General features: G+C 46.3%; 1 protein-coding gene across 3 annotated transcripts in view; it reads right to left on the bottom strand.

Annotated features, from left to right (window-relative positions):
- RCSD1 (RCSD domain containing 1) overlaps positions 1-22,644 on the bottom strand; it is a 30,415-nt gene extending 7,771 nt beyond the window's left edge. For all 3 annotated transcript variants that reach the window (XM_053970748.1, XM_053970749.1, XM_053970751.1), the window contains exons 1-2: positions 22,345-22,644; positions 1,195-1,302 (exon numbers count right to left, since the gene is read on the bottom strand). In XM_053970748.1, the coding sequence (XP_053826723.1) occupies positions 1,195-1,302; positions 22,345-22,350 (114 nt within the window). In that variant the 5' untranslated portion in view covers positions 22,351-22,644. The remainder of the gene's footprint in view (positions 1-1,194; positions 1,303-22,344) is intronic.
- Positions 22,645-23,602: the final 958 nt, after the last annotated feature.

The following is a 23,602-nucleotide window of genomic DNA, read 5'->3' as shown; positions in this document are numbered from 1 at the left end:
CAGCTTGAGAAAGCTGGTGGGGAAGTGACAGATGGCTTGGACAGAAAAGACAGGAAACTTTGTCCTCCTCTGTCTCTGGAGAAAATGAGCTTCTCCACACTGTGAGGCCCCTGCACGCTGCCCTAGCTTGGGAGCAGCAGAGGTCTGTAGATAATACAGGAGAGGTCTGGGAACTTTTTGCCTTCTGAAGGGTGAGGGACTTAGTGCAATTAAATCCCATACCTTCAAAAGAGGAAATTACTGTAATGGGACTGACAGAGTGGAGGGGAAAAAAACAGTGCTTGGGAAAAGAATGGCTATTCCCATCCTGGGAGTGCTAAACTCTGATAGATGATGGCATGCCAGCCCTGCAGAGCAGAGGTCACCACTGCATCCAGCCAAAGACAGGAGGGGTGACAGGGAGGATACCCTTAGGCCAGGCTGGGATCCAGAGCTGAGTGGCAGAAGGGAGCAGCTCAGTTTCAAAAGGTGCCTGAAAAGAGCCACCAGCAAACATTTATGCTTCTAAAAGAAAAAGGCATCATGATAATGTCCTCCTTTCATAAAAAAACCCTCACTTTCCTTTCTTCCTAAGAGAGGTATTCTAGTGTATTGCTTAGCTGGAGAAAGTCAGCATGTGAGGCAGTGCTTGGCATAGTGGAATTTCATTAAAATAGAGTTCAGCATGTTAGAGATAGGCACAGAGTCTGGAAGAGGCAATGAAGGTGAGTAAAGAGGCAGCTTTCTCTCAGAAAGTCAACACAGAAGTAATAACCTGGAGGAAACTTCCTTTTGTGAACGAGGTGCTGATGACATGCCACTGGCTGCTACACTGCATCATCTCTCGTTTGTTTCTTTTCCCATCAATATTGGCTATTTCATTATTCACTGCTGCTGTCTGCCTACAAAAGCCAGCCCTAATAGGACATGCTTGCACTGCTCTCTGCTGCTTTTGGGTAAATCTGTGCACCTTACCAAGCTCTGCAATATCTCAGTTAGTGTCTCTCGCAAGACACGGCTCTAGCAAAACACTCATCCACCAATCAGCAATGCATGGAAGATACAGCCACAGCTTGCATTGCACGAGGAGATGAATCCTTTGTGCAGTTCCAAAATCAAGGTGGATTCATGCTCAGTTCACTGATGCTCCAGCAGGAAGAGACAAGTGATTAACTTCCCACTCATTTTCCTACTGGTGGCTGCAGAGCACCTTACCTCTTTTCCAGGGATATTGGCTGCTTGCTCTTTGAACTTCCCTGCTAGCTGAGCCACTGAGGGTGATGCTGACTTGTCCACCTCCGAGTTGGTCTCTGCTGGCCTGTTCTGACAAACCAGGAACAAGAGGCTGTGAGTGAAGGTTGGGAAAAGCAAGCCTGTATATGTGTTACAAAGTTCAAGAGTAAGCAAGGACTTGAAGCAGTTTCTCACATCTGGCATCAATCAGCCAGCCTGAGAGCAAGAGGTTTTGGAAGACAGGATTTAGCAGCATTTTCAAATATCCCAGAAAATCAGTAATTCATGCAGAGCCTTTCAGCTCCAGCTGAAGAGCCTACACTCAGCAAACCAGGTGTCTCAGGCCAAGTGTCTGCTCCTTTTATCCTTGCAGTGAGCAGATGGAGCAGGCAGTAATGTACATTCCCATACACATCCTCAGCCCTCTCATACCCTCATTACTGCCCTGGTCACCATCAGTCTTGCTTTTCCAGTGGTTCTGCTGTGAGAAGCCATTCCCAGTCCTGACAGCAAGCCAACATGTGCTTGGAGATGTGTCCCTTGCTGTTCTGCTTTTTTCTCAGTGAAATACTAAGGCACTGGGGGGGAGGAAGAAGGAAATACCATGGCTGAGAGAAGCTTCCTCTCCCCTGGGCTGACAGCAGGCTGAGAAGCAGAAGGCTTGTGCTGGAGTCTGGATGATGCAGCTCTTCCCACACCACACTGCCCTGGTGTCATCCCACATTCACCTTGTTTTCTTTGCTATGTGTCTATTGAGCAGTGTGAGCAGAAAGCCTTGGAATCAAAGCTGTTAAAGGAAACCTTTGTTCTTCATCTCTAGTATCTGATCCCAGGGAAACCAAACCAGAGGAACTGAAATAACTAACCAACAATTGCTATTCCAACCAGGAATAACAATCCCGATTCTGTTAGAGGTGGAGAGCTCAGAACAAGAAAGCAGGCTACAAACCATCTGTAAGGAACCTCACACCTCACAGCTCCCTGTACCACCACCATGAACCCAGGACCAGCACCATGCTTCTCACCCCACTGCCTCAGTGCCCTTTCCGCTTCTCAGTTTTTGTTTGCATCGTGGAGAAAGGCCTTTCCCTTTCTCAAGAGAGCTGTAAATAAATACTCCCAATAAATGTTATCTTCTTTTTCCCAGGCCCACAAGCCCCTGTAGGTGTCTGCCATTCCCTGTTGAATTTCCCACACACTTTGGAATAGCTTTCCTGAATGCAAGGAAGTCATATCAAGCTGTCTCGTCCCAGTGACCTTCACGCACCTTCCCCTCATCTTTTCACCTTTCACTGGAGTAATTACAGGCAGAGAAAGTGGCAGACAATGGAATGGAAGAGAGAGTGAGGTAAGCAGATCAGCAGGGCAACCTGCTGCACATGAAAAATGATGGCTGGGCTAAGTGGGGAAGGACACCAGTTCCAAGATGCAGGCTGTGTCTCCCTGCTGTGAAGGGAGGGCAGGCTGGAAAGAGGAGCAAAGAATGAACCTGGAGAATGCAGAATGGACTGGGAGGCTTGGCTCATCATACCAGCTCCCAGGATACCTGGGCATGGCAGAATGGACACCTGAAGTAAGGACTCAGTTGAAACTGAGCAGCTGCAAGTGCTCTGTGGCAGAAAGGCTGCCTCCCTCATAGTCCATTTTTCTCCCAGAGCTTCTTTCACAGCCCTTTGCTTTTTCCCAGAAAAGACGCTGAACTTCCTCTTGGCCTCTCTGACCTCTTGTTTTCGGGGTGAATTTTTCCTTTCTTTCTTTTTCTTTTCACTTCTGAAAACACAGCTGCCTTTCTTTGATCAGAGCTGGGAGGCCAGCACGGTTCCATGGGTGTCTTGTGCTGGCAGCTCCTGTGGGCGCGGGGCGCGGGGCCGGGGCGCAGGAAGCACTGAACATGCCATTCTAAGATTAGCACCAGTAGCCCACGGGGCTGTGTCCTCCAGAAACTGCCAGCTGCAGACTCTCCCATTACGGAAAATAAAGAACAGGAAAGGATCCTTACTCAGATCCCTTCTGGCAGTTACACTGCTGTGCTGTATCCAGCTTTTTTTCCAACTTTTTTTTCTGCCCCAGGTGATGTGCCAGGCTCTGTGTCTTCTGGTCAAGGGAAGGTGCTGTATTTGGGTGCAAAAAGTTCCCTTCCTTTCACTGCAAGGAGAACATCATTCCTTTGACTTCCAGGAGCTGGGCTGGCAGTCTCCCTCTCCTCCTTCCCACCACTCTGAGGAAGGTGGGAAGCCTCATTTTATCACTTTCAACCCAGAGTGTGTACCAGCCCTCAGCCTCTTTCACACCTAAGACTAAGATATCTGCTTCTTTCACCCCAGAGCTCAGTGCTGGCTCTCTTCTGCCCCACGATATTAATTATGTAATCTTTCCCATTCCTGGTCATGCTGCCCATCTTGGTGAAATAACCCACCACTATTTTTCTAAACGGTTATGAGAAGTAGCTCTGTTCATCTTCTCTCTCTCTTTTTATTTTTTCTTTTTCTATAACAGTGAAATTACTCAGACATTACTTTTGTGCTTTTTGCAGCCAAGTGCTGATTCTTTTCCTTTTCAAAAGAAAAACATGGTCAGCCTGCATGGGCTAAAACCACTGAGCTAAGGTTAAAGGCTTAGTCCATCAGTAATTTGATGACTACTACTCTGAAGTCTTTTACTGTTTCATAAAAATAAGTTTCTAAGCATTGTATGTTCTGAAAAATGTCAGAGCTGTAAACAGGAATTTAATTATATCATTAATGTAAGCATGGCACTGTCTGCAAAAAAAGGAAGTGCAACTATCAAGTTCTCTGTAAGGGGTTTGTTTCACTTTTCCAAATAAGTTTATAAAATTGAGTAAATTTGAAAATGGTTTTCAAAACCATGTTTCTTCATCTGCTTTTAAAACTGAGCCTAGTCTCTGTTAGCAGCACTGGGGAAGAAAGTTCTGCTTTTATCTGTGTCTGAGGTACGAATGTGTCAATTTGAGCCCCCCAAACCTCTCCTTCCTTACGCATCGGAGTTCGTGCCTCTATTGTGAGAGCAGAGCTGCCCACCGACCCCTGACTCTGCACACTGTGTGAAGGGAGGCCACTGCTTTTTGGCACAGATTCTGCTCCTCTCACAGGCTGCCTGGGTCCACTGGATCCTCACAGAAATGACCTGCTCCACTAGAAAATGCCCCATCATGTACCTGGTTTGACTCCTGAAGAGAGGAGAGTTCTACTGGCTGTCATACAATGCAGCTTTTGGCTAAATACCAGCCGAGTAACAGCAGAGATCCGTACTTCCCTAATCTCCTTCCCTCCCCTACAAATCCTCTGACTCTCTGCTTTTGGCCACACAGGTCACCTTTTATCTGAGAAGCAACACCTCCACAGCACCTTGCAAGGCTGGAGTATTCAGCAGCTATGAAATCAGTGACAGTCACACAACTTTTGGTACTGGTCCTGTGCAACTATCAGCCCAATTCTCATGCAGCTGCATCTAGACATGGTTTTGAGGCCAGTCCCTGATCTCCACGTTTGGAAAACATCCCATTTTCAAAAAAGTTTCACAGGAATGATTCCCGGCAGCCTGTTCTTACACCAGCCCATCATGCCAGATCCTGTACTCACACTAAGCCCTGCAAAGCTCCCCTGTGACTCTCCTAGGGATCTTTTCATTGCTGCACACACAATCTGCCTCAGCAACAGCAAATACGGCAAAAATAATGACCAACACAATGTCTCAGAGGCAGATACAATAAGGCATCCAAGGCTCAGGGCCAGAGTCTTGATTACAGATCCAGAAAGGGTGATATTCAGCACCCAATGCTGCACCATGAGAAGGGAGTTGTCAGTATGGCTAGAGGAAAACAAGAGGGTTTTGGTGTTTTTGGGGCACAGTTTCATAAGCTTACGGGTTTCAGACAGCTTATGTTTCCAACCACTCATTCTCCCCTGACCTTTCCTTTCCCCCTTCCCCCCTCCCCCCTCCCCTGCACCTGTGTGAGTTTGTGGGGCTGTGCTGTAAACTGGATCACTGAAATGATCTGAGCTTAAAATACACCCCTTAACTCTTTACACGGTTATTTTTAACCTGGATCATTTCAGCCTTGGAGCTCACAGCATGGCCCACCACGTGCTTGCCCTGCTGTAGTGGAAAGGGATGGAGGGGTGACAGGAGCAGCCTCAAGCACAGAGGAGAGGGCTTTCCTTTAACTGCTCCAGCCAGAGCCTGAGGAAATTACATCCCTGTGTGTCCTTTTGTTCTGATAAGACAGAAAAATCATATTTTTGCATGCCTGCTGGTAGAGGTTGGGCTGGTCTGTAGCACTGGTGAAACCCTGCAGTCTGTTGCATCCAAGTCCAGGCCATGACCTGTGAACCACCACAGGGAGACCATCACTGGTAAGAAGTTGCCATTAAGCACCCACAAAACACCCATAAATAACCATGTCAGCCATCCCCAGCAGCCCTGCTTCAAATAACAGCAACCACAAAATGTAAGCAGGTTCTCTGTGCTGCATGGCAGAGGCCAAGCTCTACACCTGTAGGACATGCTCAGCTAAGGAAGGGACGGGGGATGCATCTGTAGGGAGGAAACTCCTGAAGTCAAAATAAACCATCACCACACTCTGCCTGGAGGCCAGCAACTGGGAAGCAGTGCTGTGGTTTCACTGGGATTAAAGCATCAATCCTGGCCAAGGCTGGATTTCAGGAGGGAATGAAGCCTCTTGCAGGCCCTCGCTTCCCTGCCTGGTTCAACTCTCCCAAGGCAAAGCATTCTGCACAAAGCCTTCCCAGGACTGACCCTTCTCATTTTTCAGTGAGGTAGCTGCAGGATTCGAGGAGCCAGCCAGCCACAGCCCTTGTCTACACAGGAAAGCTTATACCAAACTGAGCTAACTCTCCCAGCCTGCAGGTCAAAACACAGCCTTAATCTGATTGAGGTGCTGCTTTCCTGCCTAACTGAACTCATTTGCAATTGGCTTGGCTGAAAGGATCTGTTCTCAAGCTCACAAGTACCTGATTCTGACACAGAAAGAAGCATTTTGGGAATGACACCGTAAGCTGCATCAGGGAATACGGCTCCTTTCAGAGCTCCCCAGGGGTTGGAGGGGGTGAATGTCTCCTATTCCTGCAGTGAAGTGCTGCCTCTTCCCCAAAAAGGTTCCCCTGCAGAGCTGGGATTTGATGGACTGGAGATGTCCTGCACATTGCAGACCAAGCAATGGAGAAGTGATGACAGTACTGCTCCAATTTGGGGTGACAATTTCCATCGGCAAGAGCCAATCCCTTCTTCCTGACCCACCTTTTCTTCAACCACAGAGGCCAGCTGGAGGCAAAAGGTCACTGAATAGTCACACAAGGCATGATCTAAGGTATGCTTCCTGTTTATCTGCAGAGGACATGAATTTATGCTCTGGAAAATGCACCACAAATCCATCTCAGTTATTTTGGCTCTCGCTTTTTTAAGTGCAGATAAGATTAGATGGGCAGCTCATAAGGAACTCCTCTTTAAATCAACTAATAAAGCTCAAGAGCAGTTTTTAATTAGGATTGGACCCATGCTACTGAATGGAAAAACCTCTGTAATTTGTAGCTTCAATAAAAGTCATTTATCTTTCTCTGACAATTTAGATGTATCCCAGCTTGCACCCTCCTGCCAACATAACCTGAACTGATTTGTTTATCTGTACCCATGCAAGTACATCAGTGGCATCAGGATCATACTGAAAGGGGAACATTGTTTGCACTGGGAAGGGAGAAGCAAGTAAGCAGGGTGTGTTTAAAACACAAACTCCCCCAAAAGAGCAAGCTGAAAGACGAGAGGATGGGAAAACACCTGAATCACAGCATGAGGAATCAGGCAGCACAAAGCAGGAGATGCTGCTGCCCACAAGCTGAGCCTGTTCTCCCTGTGACCCACAAAAGCACAAACACAGGCTGAACAGAGATAGCCCAGGAAGTAGGTGTGCTCACACTGGCCTTGGCCCATGTTCTACATCCCTAGAAGGAAATCTCATGATGCTTGCTCTGACTGGAGCTCAGCACCACGCTGAGCCCCTGGCTCAAGAAGCAACACATCCCAAGATGTAAGCCCTGAATAAACAAAACTCTTCTTGCTACACTGACCCCTCTTCAGACCAGCAAAGCATCCTTCTTTGCATCTCTCTCTTTACTCTTCTTCACAAATCATTCTCACTGGAGACCTTCCAGCTCTCTGTTTCAGGAGGGATTTCTGTGATTTATTTACTCACTTGGCGTCTTATCTGGCAAGGAAGCTGCTCCTTGTCTCATTGTAGTAAATTTTAATTATTGGCAGAAGCCCCAGCTGGAACTGGCTGCAGCTGTGGCTCTGTGATACCTCCTAGCCAGTCCTGTCCATCATTGTGTCAGTGTAGCCTGTAGCACCTTGGGAAGCAAGGCCAAGGCTCCTACCTGCCTTTCCTACCATTTACTGAACAGCAGGCGTGATATTTACTGTGCTGTGCTCCACCAGAGCAAAAGCTACCCTGTGAGCCACCTCTGCACCACCCTCTGGTGGGGCTAGGCTAGCCCTGAGAACTCTGTGAGCATTTGGAGCACTACACAATTCCTTTCCAGGAGAGGAGAAGACAAGAATATCTTGCAGGACTTTCAAGTGTATCTTAAACACTACAAAAAAAACCCCAAACTTTTCTACTTCTATCTTTCTGCAGTATTTTCTTTGATCAGCCTTTACCAGACACTAAACACCTCCATTCCACAATCCCAATGACAATTTTGTGAGCTTTATGAATGGCAGCATGCACAGTCCTCATCCTTTTCCCCCAAGCTGCCATCAGATGGCTGAACAAAACTGACTCAGTGTGCCATGGGCCCCTCACTGCTACAATGCAGGAGTGAAACAAAATAGAAAGCTGAGCAAAGAAAGTAAGATTTCCACTTCAAAGATACAAGAAGAACTCAGGAGCTGATGCCTGGCCATAAAATCTGGTTATGAAAGAGTGTAAGGGTTTGTTGAGGAGTATAATGATGACCCCAGCAGGCTCTGCAGAATCCTTGGCTGTTGTTTGCCAGGCTGGCATTTTGAAGGTTGCACAAACAGGTTTCTAGTTTGACTTGCAACAAAAGGAGTTAATGTATCATATGAGAGTGTGCACAACTGTGTAGAACCATTGTAGGTCCAAGATAAAGCTTCATCTACATTGTGAAGCCTCAGCCAGAGCAGAGGAAGCCTCCACATCTGGTTGATGTCACAAGCAACAGATTCATTCTTGCAGCTTTGGGGAAAGCAATCTGTGAATTATATTGTGAATGCTGGAGTTTGGGCTCCAGATTTCTGAATACTCTGCGAGGACAACAAGATCTCAGATTAGGTTTGGGACTAGTCTAAGCTCTTGGCCCCAAAAATGGGTTTTAGACTCTGACCCAGCCACACATCTCTTCTGTACGTATTTCTACATAGCTGTAGGTTGTGGTTTCCTTGAGACAAGGGACTGCTCGTTAATCGAGATGTTAAAAAAAGAAATATTGGACATGTAAGTTTTGGAGGCAGTCAGGAAGAGGTAAGGAGTCCTGCTTATATGTGCTGCCTTCAAGGCAGTCAGTGTTGTTAGAACCCAAAGATCCCTAGCAGCTCTCCTCAGCTCCCTCTGAAAACAGGACCTCTCACAGCAGCCCTAACAAAGATTCAGCTAAAACTCCTGAAATGCAAATGGCAGGAAAACACATCAGGTTTTCTCTTGAACTCTTTCTTTTTGAAACATTTTCAGTGGCTTCTTGCCTGAGGGTAAATCACTGCTGGCCCTTCTCTTGGAGTCTATTGAATAAGTTAGCCACAAGAACAACACAGAAGTATGACATTCCTTCTCAGAGTGGCACCCAAGTCAATGCTTATCCCATCACAGATAAGTGAATATAGGAGTGAGTGCCTGGCCTCAACTGCAAGGCTATTGCACAGCTATAATGAGGGTGATAACGAGGAAGGAGCTCTGACCATAGCCCAGGGCAGAAAAGTATGAGGAATGTGGACTACAAGGGATTGTTTGTTTTTAAGAGAAAGGGCAGAAAAATCCCACTTTACATAAAATATGTAAAAATATGTGATGCTTCCCTGAGTTTGGATAGAGTTTGCTTTAGGGCAACATTCTTTTCAAGACTTGCAGTGATCTGGTCTTGATTTTCTCATTCTGAGTTCCCTTGTGAAGTGCTGCCATCTTGGCACTGGGGGTCAAGCACTGCCCAAAGGGTAACGTACATGAGGATATTCCAGCTCAGCAGCTTTCATCCAGAAGACTGCAAGAAAATATCTCAATTGCCTCACTTGAAAACTACAGAGGGTTGGATCTGCCAAATTTAAAGGCTAAGCAAAGCAAGATTTGGGAATTGGGTAGAGGCCGATAAGTATCCAAAACTAGTCAAGGGACAAATAAGTTCCTCAAATGAAGGAAACGCTGTATTTAATTGTCCACTACACTGTAAATAAATGGTTTGTGTACTCTCAGCCTTGCTTGCTAAAAGTAGAGGGGAAACTCCTGATGGTTTTCCATCCTTCAGTGGTTTGATGTACCCAGGTGTATTTGTACCTATGAGGTACCAATAGCCCAAGTGTGCTGGGCCATGGGGACCACTGGGTGGTGGCTGGAGTGAGATGCTATGGTGTCAGCAGAGCCAGGCAGTGCCAGGCAGGAGGAGACAGGCAGAGGAGAGCAGCCAGTGCCAGACACGCAGGAGAGGAGCTGTGTCCTTCACAAACAGAATTATAGGAAACATCTGCAGACATCGGGAAATTCAATGTGGTGAATAGACCTTCTGTTTCAGAGAGTGGCTACAATGAAAATAAAATGAAATAATCATTATTTTAAGCAAGTTGTTCTTTCCTTTGTGCCATGGTACGTAGCTCTCAGGAGTGCCTGGCCTGTGCTTGCCAAGCTCCGGCTGGCGAGATTAGCAAAGGCAGCAAGAGACACTGTGAAAGGCACAAGTGAGATCTTGAGTCTCCCTTTTGGCAATGAGGATATTTGGCAATCGCCTGGTGCCTGCATATTCCCAACACTGCACGGGCTGATTAATCTCAGCAGCATTACCTCAAATCACTGTCAGGAGCATCTGCTGAGAGGGCAATGTATGGGCTTGTGCACTTTAATGCCTGTGTAGCTACTGCTGCATATCCCCCAAAACTGGTCCTGAGCTAAGCCAGAGTTTCACCTGTCAGGAGAACACTCAGGTCACCAGGCAGGTGTGAGAGGGCTCCTCTGCCCCAGCAAACCCCGAATTCTTTGCTACATGTTGGCACAGCTTAAACAAGCAGGCTGGCAAGGGCTTGCCCTAAACCCTCAATTAAAACCCATCCCTTCCTGGGCAGACCAAAGAGTTTGAAGCCCACACTCTCAGAGAACAGAACAGAGCCCAGGCTTCCTGAGCAAGTGTCTTATTGCTTCTGGCAAAGGCTGCCAGGAGTGGTTTGATCCAGCACCACCATTACCAAAAGAGGCAGTGAACTGCAGCACCTGGTCCCTAGCGGGCAGGGTGCCTGTGCAGGGGCAGCATGTGTGAAACCTCAGCCTGTACCCTACAGAGACACAGGCAGCTCTTGGCTCTGCTGTGCCCTGAGCAGGAAAAGGCATCTGGCTGTTCAGCCATGACTCTCTGTGCAGGGGATGGCAAATCAGTTAAAATCTACCATTTAAAGAAATTATTTTGTGTGCGTTCATAGTGGTTTGGGAATCCGTGACTGAGGTGACCACAGAAACCTCCAGCAAAACGTGGGTGTCACTGTTTCCTTTTCTGCAACAAGTGCTTTTTGTGACATGCCTGATCCTGTTTGCCATGCTCAGAGTATTCTAATGGGAAAAGGAGTGCTGGGAAGAGATGAGGATGTGGGACAGGGGGAATGTAATAGGGACCCAAGGACAGGTCAAGCAGGGCAAATCCAGGCTTGTGCAGAAGCAACATTCCAGGCACTGGTTAAATTTTAATGTAGAGCAGGTGGGTGCTCAGTGAACTGGAGGAACCTACAGGGTCAGGGAGTGACTGGAGTGACTGGAAGATGTGGATTGCAGCCTTTCCATCTTGCATTAGTCCTGTAGTTGATCTATGACACGATAATTCCCCTCAACTGCTCAAAAATCCAGGAAAGAATTTTAGTCCAACAACTAAAATGAGATTTGGTCCCAGAAATCAGAATGGTCAAGAGGAAAGACACAAAAGGTACTAAAGAAAGGACAAGGTGACTCCTATTGCAGGGAGAAGACAGGAGGTTGGGATGGGAGGTAGGAAGGTGAAATAAAAGGCTGTTAAGTACCAGTGAGACCTGAGGGGGAGAGGCTGTGGGACATACAGTAAAAAGAGATCATGATCATCGGGATTATTTGGTTTATAAGATACATAGCAACATTTGCCTGCAGACAGTGACAAGGAAGAAACAGGAGGGCTAAGCAGAGAGGCAAAAATCTACATTGCCAGCCAGGCCAGCTGCCTACAGACAAGGTGACCAGGGTGTCCAAGAGAGCAGGGAAAACGCAGAAGCTCCATTAAGGAGTCCAATGAATAAAAGGAGAAACGGCCTCCGCCTTTCCTGTAGAAGGGCCCTGCGTCTGCAATTGCCTCACAACAAGCCCAGCACAGCTGCTCGCAGACAGGCCGAGCAGCCAACATGGAAATAATTCCAGGCAGCAGGAAAAGGATCGTGGATAAAGCTGATATGTGGCTGGATGCGGTCATACCCAGCCACACCAGTGGAAAAAGAGGGAAAAGCTGAGGCTGTGCCCACACAGGCAGCATGGCAGCCTTTCCCTGGAGAGGCTCCATGCAAGGGGGGTTCTCCTGCTACCTGAAGCAGCACAACTTCAGAAATGAGCCCATATTAGGTTTTGAGCCCACACATACCACACAGGGTTCTCCCTTCAACTCGTTGCCTCTGTTCAGATGCTGAGGTATTTAAGATGATACAGCTTCAAGAAATAAAAAAGAAGTACAGAACTATTGAAAAGCTGGTAGTTTACTGTGTGGCTACTGTAGGTGGGAACATATTGCAAACCATCTAACTACAACTCTACCACTGCAAACCAGAGCTCAGCCATCAGCAACCTTAAGCACTGAGACACAAAAACCAAGCAGTTGAACACAGATCTCTACAACTACTAAGTCTGACTACACTAGGAGACTAGACTAATACCCTTCTTCCTTTTATGAAGTCCTGGAAACTCAGTGTCTTGCTATTTCCTTCAAGTTAATATATTTGCTTTAAAAATACTGGCTGTATTTATCTGGAACAAACAGTTTCAAAAAAAAAAAAAAGGTGTTTTGTTGATTTTTTTGTTTTGGTTTGGTTTTGGGTTTTTTTGGGGGGGGTTTTTTGCTCATTTGGCCTTAAAAGAACAGTGTTGATGTTGCAGAGCTCTTCCCTTGCTCCAAGTGAACGCCAGGGACAAATCTGAAGCAATTGTCCATCAAGTTTACCATATCTCTAAGTCTCTTGGGGGAAATAGTTTGTGCTGCTCAAATGGGAGTGCTATCAGTAAGCCAGAACCTTGCAGCAGATACACTGAGCATTCCTATTATTCGAGGTTATGAAAATTCAGATTGGGATGCTGAAAATAAAGTCCCTTAGTCTGGAATGCCCTGTCACATACAGCCCTCAGCTCCTCACTTAAAGGAGGCCAGTGGGAATATAACAAGAGGAAATGGCCTCAAGTTGTCCCCCAGGAGAGGTTTAGATAGGGTATTAGGAAAAATTTCTTCACTGAAAGGGTTGTTCAAGCACTGGAACAGGTTCTCAGGGAAGTGACAGAGCCACCATCCCAAAGGACACACATATGTAGCATTCAGGGGTTTGTTTCAGTGGTAGGCTTTGCAGGGCTAGGTTAATTGTTGGACCTGATGATCTTACAGGTCTTTTCCAATCTAGATGATTCCGTGATTAACTTGGCAGCAGGACTTCAGTGTCATCTGAGAGCTAATGCACCACTTTCTTAAGTAATTGAAGATCCCCACTCTCCTTCAAGCAGCACTACTTTTCATTTCTCCAAAATTAAATTAGGTGAACACCTACACAGTTTTTAGCTTAGTTCAGGAAGACATCTGGATTTTCTGGTATGTCAGGCAGGATATGGATATAAAACCCTGTCATGAACTCCTTCTCTCCATCTGATGGGAGCCCTCTAGCAATAAATACCGTCTGAAAGCTTGGTGATACAACAGACATGAGCTATAGCAGATATCTAAACTGCAGATAATATGCTTGAAGGGGCGGGGGGGGGGGGAATGGGTTATTTCTCAGAAATTATCCACTGAATAAATAAGTTGATGAGGTTGTGTTGTTTTAAGAACCCACAGACACTCCCAATGCGGAATTGCTCCGTCGGAGCCAAGGGCTGATCTGTACCCTGGCAGGGTGATGCTGATGTCCTGATCTACAGCTGACAACAGCTGTTAGCAAGATGTTGGTCTGGCTGGCCTGGAGAGCATTGCTTCCCGTGTGTCTTCAGCAGCTTGTCCAGGCAGGCTCTGGGATGTGTCCTCGAGATTTCCAAAGGCTCCATGGCTGGAGGGGTGGGTTGGCAGCTCTGATGAAGAGCAGTGGTGGCCACTGAAAGACGTAGCTGCTTTCCTGGTGAGCTACTTCCACCAGCTGCTTGTACAGAGCTCTGCTCCTAGCCAGGGCTTCCCTCAGGATCCTTCTCAGCTTCCCAGTGCTTCCCTTCCAGACATCTGTTTTTCTTAATGGTCTGGGAACTGTACACAGCTTGTCAAGTTCCCCCAAATTAATTGGTGCCTCTCTGTGTGTACTTCCAGGCCTTCTTCTGGGGAGCTCTTGCTGCTCTAGGAGAGTAAGGGGTGAGCTAATGGAGGAACAACCAGCAAAACCTCCCAGGCTGCCCACAGGAGACAGGAAATAGTGCAGTCTGTAGGGCAAGTGCTCTGCTCTCACGTGAGCAAGGAATTCTAGACTAAGACACAGAGTGGAGAGATGGCCAGGAAGGCTGGACTTGCATGTGTATTACTTCAGTGGGGAAAGACATGCATAAACCATGTTTATCATATTGTGCCTTGCAACAAATCATTATTTTATGCCATCTCAACCACGGTGCTCCTTTAAGTGACTTGCTGTAGCTTCAGACACGATGGGAGGCTCTGAGAGTCCTCATGAGAGGACACTTCTCCTCTCACCTGCAGACCCTTGGGCACCTTGCTCTGTAAGAAATGGGCTAAGCCAATGGAACAGCTCCAGTAGCAGAAAAGGTCTCAACCCAATGGAACTTCTCCCTTGGATACCTTACAGGGGGTCAGCAAAAAAGCTCTGCTTTTAGCAGAGTCTGAAAAAAAAAAAAAAAGATGAATTTCAACATGAGGAGGCTCAGACTCAAGATGCTTCAGGTGGGACGAGGAAGGGATCGCTTTTGGCCTAATGAGTGGTTAAAGAGGATGAACTTTAGTAAGTGCATATACAAAAAACATAAATTATCTAATCTGAAGTTATTCAGAAGGTTAAATTAGAAACTGAAGTCGCTGAACTGTCAAAGAAGGTGCATGGAGAATGCAAGATTCAGAGACAGTTCAAAATATTTCTGATAAATGCTGTAAGTAGACTGTGGTACCTCCCCATTTAAACTCAGTCAGAAACAGCCCAGTTGGAGCAGCACAGGGATTCAAACTCCTCTTAATTTATCAGGCTGGGAACAGAAAATCAGAAGGGTAAATGAGCCTACACAGAGTTTCCAACTGCAGCAGCTTCCAGGACTCATCAGTTAGGACTGTGCTATCTTTGTAACACATTGCTATAAAATTAGGTCTATGCTGGATACAGGCAGGACAGAGAAGGAGGTTCGTATTTATCTAAGCCTGGAATTTATTCTAAAAAGGTACACAGATATGGAGTGGAGGAAAGCGATAGCAAGCATTCTGCTGGCAGCCAGCTTGAGGTGTGAATGCTGAGCTATACCCACAGAGATGTCTTGCTAGTTGGACCCTGGAGGGCTCAGTGGCTCCAGTGGCACTGAGGACCTGTGTCTGCACAGGGTGCTTTGCCACCCTTTGGCTTCATCCAGAGTCTCCAGCCTGTAAGACTCCTGAAAACTGGGCCAAACACTGGGAAGATGTACCCAGGCAGCTGTAATTTGCTGTTATGTTTGAAAATGCCTGAGTTTTCAGCCCAGTCTGGATCAGCCATAATGATGCATTGGAAATATAGTCTTTTCCACTGGTAAACAACTCATCTACATACCCTGAGGAAAATGCACACAAGCAACTCCTGAGCTGCAGCTTGGCCTTTGACACAGATTATTTTTTGGTGATGTGAAGAAGATAACGATCTCTGTTTCTGAGTAAAACTGCTCATAAAATTCTCCCAAAATGCTTTAATGGAGAAACCCAGTGCTCGTAAGAGCTTTGAAACACTCTATCCCTACTTCAGAGCTCTATTTCTTTTACCTGCTGGCTGACTGGAACCTGCTTACATGTTCTTTCTCTGGCAAGAAGAGGAACTAAAGTTCCTTCAACCTCAGGCACAGTTTCCCCAGGTTCAAGCTGGGTCACCGGAACCAGGTGTCCAGGAAGTGTGGGCACAGTGCCTGCACAACACTTGCTCAGTGAGTGAATCAGCACTAGGAAGCTCTGGCCAGCAAGGCCCTGAATTCACAGGCGTTGAGAAGAAAAATTAAATTCAGCTTTTGATCTCTGGAATCACTGGAACGATCCAGTGATTTTTCAGTACCTTCGCTGACTATGACAGGATGATGTGTAACACGAGAATGAAGTCCTGATGTGAGTGGAAAAGGCAACTTTGCATTGAGCTGGGAGCTGAAAGACACAGTGCTAAGATTGTTTCTTTTTTGCAGGAGTAACCAGTGTATTCAGAAATCCATCTCTTTTCTTCCACTCTGTCCTCTACACAGGCAATTGCTGTCTGGAGTACCAGATTTGTTTGCACAGAGAGCCCCTCTGCCACTAACTGGGAATGAACACCTTCAAACTGGGAATGGAAACCCTGGGTTCTCATGGAAGGACAGTGTCGACAACTCCATGGACCCTTTAAAGACTACATGGGAAACCAAATTAGACTGTGCACATTTCACAGTTAAACATGTCCTCACAGCAAAGCACAAGGGGTGAAATTCCTGGGAAGCCTGGCACACCAGCTCAGGTATGTGTCTATGAAAACAGGGCATGTTTCATCTGAACTTACATCAGGAGGAACATGGCACTTAGGTATTTCAAGATGATTGACTTGAGTAAGCCATGACTGCTGTTGTAGCATGCAGTTTTAAAGGATAAAGAAACCCATTCTAAAAACAGAAAGAAAGAATAAAAATAAAATTGATTTTGTGTTTTACACAGGCAGTAAAATTACCATTCCCAGACTCTTGCAGATGTGATGCCAATTTATTTTGACCTGAGCTTCCTACAGGCAGAAGTTTGCTGTGCTTGAGCAATGCACTGCAGCAGGGAGGAACCATAAACACTTTGGGGGCCTGATGCTGAACAGCCACTGGCTTCTCCCAGCAGCCCACACGTGGAAGAACTGCAGAAGCAGCATGGTGCTGCCCCTCTGGTGGCCCTATCAGTACCACTAACCTGAATACAACTGAAGATTGCTTCTTATCTTTCTACCACTCAGTCCAGTCTATTTTTGAATCATTCATGGGAAAAAGATTTTCTACTACATTTGGTTTCCACTACGCTACTCCAAACCATGCCAGACCTCACTGTTAGAAATCTTTCCCGCTATTTGGTGAGATATAAATCTTTCCTTTAATTGGATCCCATTATTCCCAGGCATACTGCTTTTTCTCATGCACTAACAAATTCTGTTTCCTCTTTTTTCTAAAACAGTTTTACAGTACTGTCCTCAGACTGCCTGCAAAGCCACACTGACTTGTTAAACTCCAGTCTTCTGAGGCAGAATTCCCTCTCCTTTGCATTTTTGTGCCTTTCTGTGCACAAGAAATCACTGGTCTGCATCCTTTAGATATCCAGGCTTTCCAAACCACACGCATTAATTCTATGTGAATTTGAGAAGCCTGGGATGAACAGGAGCTTTGTTGAAGCTGGCAGTGGTAAATCAATATCCTTTGCAGATTAGCCACACTGACCAAAACCCTGTGTGCTTTCATTAGAAAGGGTAAACAGGTGTATTTGCATATGCAAAAAAAAAACCAAAACAAAACAAAAAAAAAAAAAACCAAAACCAAACCACAAAAAACAAAACAAAACAAACAAAAAAACCCCAACCTGCTTACAACTTTGCTACCTGTTCTATAGGGTATGAGCTCTTTTAAAATCTGGTGGTGAATAATGAAGAAGTCATGCATGTAAATATGCTGTAAATCTGGCAAGTGAGGTGTGGGTCTTTTTTTGCAGAAGACTTCCAGAAACACCTTCAGCAAGTGACGTGCTTGAATCTGAGAAGAATTTGGTCCCACATCTCTTCCTGTCTTTCCGAAAAGTGGCACTAATGGGGCAGATAAGGCTTATCCTCACCAGTACGTTACCAGGACCCAGATACTGGTGGTAAGATACAAAGATAAAACTCACATCTGATTTAAAAGCATTCATGGCATGAGACTGCATAGCTGGATACATTGTGACCTGCATGAAGTGTGACTTAAATCCATGCCTAGGTGAGACTAGGAATGAAGTGCCCTGTGCCTCTGTCACAACGAGGTGTGAAGCAACTCTGCAGTGAGTGTGTAATAACAGCTTCTCCTTACACAACAGCTCTGCCGTCCCTAGACCACATTCATCTTATGCCTGCTGTCCTGCAAACTGCTAAAGGCGCATCCCTGTCTGCAAAGCACCAAGACAAGGTCCTCCAAAGAGGTTTCCTTGCTGCTGGGTTCAGCTGCCAGCTCAGATCCCAAATTCTGGCTGTAGAGCTGTTGTTTTAGGAAAAGGAGCATCTGCCTCTCTAAAACACCTCTGTTAACAGACCAAAGTGGAAACAGAATGGAAAGCCAACCCCAGTTTGTGTGGGCTGGTTCATTTCCATGATAAAAGCCAGCAAGTTTCCAAGCAGCATCTATTGATAAAGCAGTGCTGATGTTTTCCCCTGCTCTTCAGATAAGCAGCTCCTGGGAATGTTTGAGAAGGTATGTGTGATATGCTGCTCAACTGCAAAGCATCCTGCCAATTAGACTGTGGAGCACAGGACAGAAGGCATTTCCAAAATGCTGTCACCATGGCTTAGGAAACTCAGACAATTGAACTGGGGAGTGAGGAGAGGTTCAGAAGAATTCTCCCTCTCTGGTAACACAGGAAAAGCCTTAATTCCATTTATTCTGGGGTCTCTGCTAGGTGGAAGAAAGGGCTGCAGCACAGCCCGTGGGGTTTGGTTTGGCTGTTTCCTGTCCTTCGAGAGGGAGGCCTCCACTCATGGAGATGTGGAAGTCTGGCAAACAGGATCCTTTCCAGGACTCTTTGCTGCAGACATGCTATTTACTGGCAAGAAGGTCCCAAATCTGACCAGACATGAAGAGTAAAATGGAATCCTCTCCCCATTTAAATATAAATATTATATTAAATAAAATTAAATACTATATAGTAAAATATAGTACCTCTCCCGGTATATTTAAATACTCTTCCCTTTATTTTCACAGACACACTGCACAAACATGTCATTTTGATGGGTCTGGGAAGAAACACTGAAAACAAGTGTATTTGATGTTGGACTGTTCTGTTAAGCAAAAAGAAAAAAAAGAAAAGAGGAAAAAGAACACTTTAACTTTTAGAATGAAAGCCAATCATCAGAGCTTCCTGACAGAGCTAACCATGGTGTAATGCCTCTTCGTAATCTCAGCCCCACAGCTGCAAGGGTGGGCAGAGACCTCTCTCAGCCCAGCTCACCTCCTGTCCTGCTGCTCTGAGGACCAGGATGGTCACAGATTTCAGCCCCCTCATCTGCACAGTACCCATTCCTGCATCCCTTCCCATTCGGTCCCCTTGGGTGACCCCTCCTCAGTGCAGTTCTCCTAATGACAGGGTGAGTGCTGCCCAGGACGTTGCCCAGAAGGGTGAATTGAGCAGAGAACTGCCCTCAGTCCTGGAAAAGCTTTCCCTCTGCTGAGTCAGTGCACCAACAGGAAAAATGGAGATCTAGCAGGAGTAGTTGCAGAAAAGAGACATGGCAATAGAGATGTCACAGAATTAAATGACGTTGTCGTGTTGGTAGGCACAAAGAAGGGGGGGAGCCTTCCCAAAATACACCTGGCTGCTGCACCTCTGCAGCTTAGGGAACCCATCACACCATAGGGAGCCACTCAAGTGAAATTCAGTCTTGGATTGTTTCCCTTCGCTGTGCAAGTAAAGTTCAAGAGTCTCTATGCTCCCAAGCCCCTACAGAGAGGGTGGGAAGAGGAATGCCATGACTGCTGTGGAATATGGGCTGCAGAAAGCCACAAGCACTTTCAGTGGATGCCTTAACTCACAACATCTGCAGCAAGGTTTGGGAAGCCACAAGCCATGGGAATTAGACAGCTTGGGCCAAATCTGAAGATGTAAACTAACAACCAACACAAAAATTTCTAATATTTTCTGTACCCTAAGTGCAAAGAATGTTTCATGGCTGCTTTTCTTCACAAGTGACTTAGCTTTCCCCAGTGCAGTTTTACACATTTTTGATATGAACTCATGTTAACAATCTGTGGTATAAACTTCATGATTTCTTTTCATCTGCCATAACAGTGGAAAGAAAACTGATTGTCAGATCTATTTTGCATCAAGAAGATGGGCCAAAAAAAACCCCCAAACAACAAAACAAAACACTGAAGATCAACAGACACAAAATTACGTGAACTGCAAGGGCAGGGTTTTGCTGCCTTTTTCTCCCTCTTTAGGATCTTAAATAGTTTCAGTTGCTGCTTTCAATGTGGCACATTCCTGACAGCAGGATGGCTAAGACCATAGGTACTAGTGCCTAAGCAGCAGCAACTGAACCTAACCCCTTTAAGAAAGAGATCCCAACTATCTTGCTTCTGTGGATTTTTCAAAACTAGGGTCTTCCTGCCAGGGACATGAAGGAAATCAGCTGGCTAGGTCAGCCCTCTGCCCTTTTCCTCCTAATGCTGGGAATCCTCATGTGTCCCATTAGAGCAAAGAGCCTGCCAGTTATGCCAGCAGGAAAGCAGGGAGCAGCTCTGCCTGCCACTGATGAAGCAAACAGGGAAATGACAAGATTCCTCTCGTTCCTGCTGCACAGGATCATTAAAGCTGGTTTTAAAGCAAAGAGGCTGTGGCGAGCCTCTGTGTCCTGCCTGTGAAAAGTCCTCAGGAATAAATGGAGAAGAGAATCAGCTGGTGAGAAATCAAGCTCTTGCTCTTGGCCCTATTTTAGACTAATACCTTCTTACCTTTGGGACATTAAACACTTTTTTGGAGGCTTGGGGCAGGAGCAAGCACACTACTTATAAAATAACTTGGAAATTGAGATGTTTTAAAAATAAGAACAGTTTCAGCAAACTACAGATGACCAAAAGAACCAAGTAGCATGAGGAAAAAGTTGGGAAGTAGAGGTAAAGGGACAGAATCAAGAGAAGGAAGCTCTTAGGTCAGATACTTCAGAGAAGCTTCCTGGCTACCAGACCTTCCACTTGTGTCACACATCTCCAAAAAGGAAATGGCAGGTGTGTTCCTTTCTACTCAACAGAGACAACAGAAAATACTCGAGGGGCACAGTCCTCTGTGTGTGGAGAGGAGAGTGTCCTCAATGTGCCAAAATACCTGTTTCAGCCCTAAATTATAAGAAATTAGGAGCTCAATTCCCCCTCCGCTCTGAAACATTACAGGATGTAATGTAACAACTACAGTGAACAAGAATAAAGTGTTAACAGTGAGTGACCTAGGCTCTGTCAAACCTGAAAACCCTTGTAAAGCCAAACATTTGTCATGTCACGTAAGTAGTCTGTGCTGAGCTGGTTTCACCACTGCTTGATTCTTCTCCACCCCAAAATCTATTTAGATAATTCCATTGAGGACATTTTTTGTAACAAAACACACCTGAACAGGCCAAATCTTTAACCCTTGCCTGTGGGGGAGGTCAGCACAGATAACAAGGATGGTGATGGTAGCACCTGGGTGTTAGCACAATTGCCCAGCTGAGTTATGCACTGGAATTCTTCAAAGAAAAATTGAAGTGGTGCTTGAAGCACACTGTTCCCTGGCTCTGTTGCATGTCCCCTGCTACTGGGGCTGCATCCACGCAGAAAAAAAGCTTATCTGGGAAGATAATATAAAGTGGTTAGTAAGGTCTCTGTTTAGCAGAGAGAAATACCAAATGTCCTCTTTCATAATTTGAGGTTTTGCCAATGTTGTAATCACCTTTCTATTTCCTGTGCCCCTCCTAAAAATAAATATTCTTTTTCCCTTGCCACTTTAAAAAACTGTTTGAAAAGCTCACAAATCCAGCCTGATGTGACCAAAGCAAGCACCACCATTCCCATTTTGAATGAATGGGACGGGAGGCAGAGGGAGGTGAACTGCCTTGCCCAAGAGGGTGTTAAACAGGAGAAGGCTTGAACAGAAACCCCAGGGAAGCCAGACTCCTGTCCACCAGCCGTGTGCCCACACTGAGACATGAGATCCAACTCTCCTGAAGCACAGGGTGCGTGAAGAAAAAGGGACAGAAAACCTTCTGGGGGTGTGCTACTCATCTACCTTGCTCAAGCACAGGTTCTCAGGTCCCCTTCCCTGACCCAAAATGCTCTATTGATATGGAAAATGAGACCTCACAATCCACGTGGGACAGGGGCTACACACAGGGGTGAATCACAACTGCTGCTGCACGGGTTGGGAAGGAACCAACCCCAAGGAGCTTGGAAGGTTTGTTCTCTTATGTCCCCATTTTTAATGACCCCTTAAAAACTCCTTTCAAAATGATACTTTTTAAAATCTAACACTCTAATCACACCTCAGAGACCAATAAGTAAATGGCAGTTCTTCATTCCCCTTTCACAGAGGTAATTTCTTCCCAAACCATCCCCCTACTTTCCCAATCTGGACTAAAACCTGCAAAAGAGTCCGAGGTGCACGATAGGAGTTCGGGTGGGAGGAAAGAGACCTTTATCTGAACCCCAGCAAGAAGATATTTTGAAGCTGCCTTCAGGGAGAAATTGTTTGCAAGGTGGAGCTAAAGCAGATCACGGAACCAGTCACAAGCTAGTGGAAATAAAAAAAAAAAAGTTTTCTTTACCTCCATGTCCCGCAAGAGAGAGGTGTCCTCGGGTCAATGTTTCTTCCCCACCCCTTTCCCTGTTATCTGTGGGAAAAGTCCAGCCGAAGAGAGCAGAGCCGTGCAGGGCTGGGAGATCCCAGCTGCTGCTCAGCCCGAACTGACAGAGCCCAGCCAGTGGCCCTGCACTACGAACAAGGAAGAAGGGCGGGTGGGTGAGAGGAAGGGAGGGAGGGAGGGGAGAGGAGGGGGAGGCAAGGCAATCAGGGTTTAAATTTAGACACAAATCTAAACAGATACTGTCCTTCCCGGAGCGCTGGGCTTGTGAGACAACAAGCGACAAGCTCTGCCTCCGCGCCCAAACTTGGGGACACCGCATGTGCATTTCCTCTCCTTTTTCTCTCTCCCCCTTCCTATCGCCTTATCTTTATCCCCCCTCCCATCCCTCCGTTTAGTCTCTATTTCTCTTCACTGCTTGCAGTTCCTGCCCTGGTATCTCTGCTTCGATCTCTCCGCTGTCCACACTTCCCTCTCCCAGGCTGCGGGGTCTCTTGCCTGTGTGTTTGCGAGGAGAGAATCCCTTTCTTTCTAACTGCAGCTTTCCTTTCTCTTCCTTCTTTTCGGTAATTTCACTCAGCAATGAACTGTCTTTAGAAAGGCAGAATAGGAGGAGAGCGAGGGTGATTATTGGGCTTGAACAGAATTTAAGGCGTTGTCCTGGTGCGCGGCTGGGACTCCCAGGAAGGACAAGTATCTGCTGGGTGATCCCGCAGAGAGAAGACAGGGCTTAATTGTGGGCACTAGCAGAGGGTCCCCATGCAAGGTTGTCACTGTCCAGCTGTAAAGCAGGACCAGCTCTTTCCACCTTTAATTTGTGTCTCACACCACCAGGTCTGAAGGTGCAGGTTGTTCTCCCCTCCCTTCGCAGGGATGGTCAGACTTGTGCACTGGAAGTGAGAAGCTTCCGTGGTGGTACAAAAATTCAGACGGGGAAAAAACAAGGCTCCGAAATGTTTTTGCTGCAGTTTCTCTTTCCACGCTGATCACAGTGTTGTAAACCGGACATCTCTTTTAGCAACTGTTTGCATATGCTCCTTCTCAAAGAATTTCAGTCCCCACCTCTCGAGAGCAGGGTGGTGCAGAGGAATTTGGAAACGCTCCCTTTGTCTTCTGCTGGCTTCCTCGCTTTGAGTGCAGCTGCAAAGTGACACAATGTCGTATCGTCATTTTGGCACGATACCTTGGGGCCAGAAGAGAGTTAAAGCATGTTTTCTAGAAG

This window comes from Vidua macroura, chromosome 2 (genome assembly GCF_024509145.1).
Source record: "Vidua macroura isolate BioBank_ID:100142 chromosome 2, ASM2450914v1, whole genome shotgun sequence".
Classification (NCBI taxonomy): domain Eukaryota; kingdom Metazoa; phylum Chordata; class Aves; order Passeriformes; family Viduidae; genus Vidua; species Vidua macroura.
Note: the sequence above shows the minus strand (reverse complement) of the source record. Positions and strands in the feature narration are given on the sequence as shown.